Raw genomic sequence first — 2,345 nt, 5'->3', positions numbered from 1 at the left:
GTATTGATGATGTTGCATAATTGACATCTAGAGCTGTTACATTGTGTGTTGCCATGTTTTCGGTTTAGTGGAGGGGAGTTTAGATGAGGTTAAAGTGGACTTTAAATTAGGGGGTTGCCTACGTGCTAGTAGAGGGGGCTGTAAAAATAATTCTCTAATCGATGGGTCTTCTTGGAGGGAGAGGAAGTCTCTTTTATTTCTCTTAGACAGTTGCAGGATGCTGGGGCTATAGTCAAATACCATAGGTAGCCGATCATTGTTAAATTTAGGTCTATATGTGAGAAGATCAGTGCGAGATTTACGTGAGGCTTTTTTAATCTGGGTTTTCATTATATTTAATGGGTAGTTACTTGACATGAACTTGCCAGTGAGAAGAGATATGTGTTTGTTATAGTCGGATGGACATGAGCAGATTCGTTTGAGACGCAGGCATTGACTGTAGATGAGCGATCGTTTAAGACTCATAGGGTGTGAGCTTCTGTAGTCGAGGTATCGATTGTTGCCTGTGGGTTTTATGTGTACTGATGTGGTGATGTTACCATTATCTAAATTTATAGATACGTCTAAGAATGGTAAATTGGACTTAGAATGATCCATGGTAAACTTAATGCTCGAATGATACGAGTTGCAGTGATTAGAAAATTCTCTAAGACTATCTAAACCATGCTCCCAAATAAAAAATATATTATCAATATATCTACAATAGTATGATGGTTTCAATTCAAAACTCGATAACATCATGTTTTCGAGGTTAGCCATAAAAATGATGGCATAGCTGGATGCCATCTTTGTACCCATAGCAGTACCATTTTTTTTTACTATAATGGCATCCATTAAATTCAAAATGATTATGGGTTAATATGAATTCAATCATTGTAGATATATCATTGATAGGTTTTAATGGAGCATAGGTGCGAAGAAATTCTTCGCAAGCAGCAATACCTTCAATTGTGAGGGATGTTCGTATATAATGAGCAAACGTCCATAGTAACTAGTAATGAGTCCGGTTTCAAATTAGAAATAGAGTTTTATTTTCTCAAAAAGTCTGTGGTATCCTGAACAAAACTCGGTATAAATGGCAGTAATGGATTAAGTATCGAGTCGACGAATCCAGAGATATGTTCCGTGAGTGTGCCGTTGCCTGATACAATAGGCCGTCCCGGTGGGTTGATACTTAATGACTTCGCATGATGGTAGATGGTTGAGAGATTTGTTGAATGGTTAGTGGCGTGGTCTGGTGAATTGAGACTATCTTCAACAAGTTTTGGCAACTTGTGTAACTTTGGTATTGTGTATAAGACTCCAGTCCTCGGATTAAGAGGAATTAATGATTTGGCTTTTGACTTGGTGTCGGTTGTCAAATTAGCCACCATTTCTAGAGCTTCCTTTCTGTAGGTTTGAGAGCAATCAGAAGGTAGCTGTTCATAGAAGTGTTCATCGGATAATTGTTTGTTAACTTCATCGATGTACCTACTCCTGTCCATTAAGGTGATGGCACCACCCTTGTCAGCTTGTTTGATTACAATATCCTTATTTTGGCGGAGGTTACGCATTGCTGTCCTTTCCTTTGGGGTTAGGTTGTCCGTTTGTTGAGTGGTTAAATTCTTTTGAATAAATATATCTAGATGTGACTTAGCGGCCTTAGCAAAGCTATCAATGTATGGGTTCCTACCGGTTGGTGGTGTGAACTGATTACCGCTTGTTGGACTTTTGTAGGTTTTTGAGTTAGAGTCAGCGGTCTCCGGCTGGTCTTTAAAGTACTCCTTTAACCTAATTCGTCGGATGAATTGTTCCATGTCAGAGCATAGGTTCACAGCGTCAAGTTGTCGACGTGTGGGGCAAAATGACAAGCCCTTTTCAAGTACGGAGTGTTCATCTGATGTTGGAGAATAACTAGATAAATTGACAACACTGGTCGGTAAATCGCACTTAGCTGATGTGAAGATCCATTTAGGAAAATAATTGAATAGGTTGTTAGTTCTATTGTTGCACATATTGTGAAGGAGTTGGTCATTCTTCGCTAGATTTTTAATTTTCTCAAGTTTAGAGTTGAGTCGGTATCGAAATTCCTTCTTGTACGTAAAATCGTGAAATGCCAAAATGTTCTTACTCTCCAACGGGGTAACTAACTGTGAGAGTTGTTGCTTAGATGTGTCGATATCATGACAAAGATTCTGTTGCTTACTGTAAGATACGCTAATTGCATGGTTTCGTAGTTTTTTGGACGCTTCCTGACATATTGCTTGGCTGATAGTGGTGTTCGGTACAGTGTGTAGCATGGGGTTCTTCAATCGCAATCCATTGGGGATCAAGTCAAGTTTTTTGCACTGCGACAGAAATATAAT

The 2,345-nt window shown here is 39.0% G+C and overlaps 1 protein-coding gene across 1 annotated transcript; it reads right to left on the bottom strand.

Moving 5' to 3' along the window:
• Positions 1–1,028: 1,028 nt before the first annotated feature.
• Positions 1,029–2,279, bottom strand: LOC117120039. The gene has a single exon (XM_033265037.1). The coding sequence runs from the start codon at positions 2,277–2,279 to the stop codon at positions 1,029–1,031; it is 1,251 nt and encodes a 416-aa protein (XP_033120928.1).
• Positions 2,280–2,345: the final 66 nt, after the last annotated feature.

The sequence above is a fragment of the Anneissia japonica genome, unplaced genomic scaffold, assembly GCF_011630105.1.
Source record: "Anneissia japonica isolate Jap-2015-1 unplaced genomic scaffold, ASM1163010v1 scaffold288186_len71641_cov116, whole genome shotgun sequence".
NCBI classification, from domain to species: Eukaryota; Metazoa; Echinodermata; class Crinoidea; order Comatulida; family Comatulidae; genus Anneissia; species Anneissia japonica.
The sequence above is the reverse complement of the archived record's forward strand: the minus strand, read 5'-3'. Positions and strand labels throughout refer to the sequence as shown.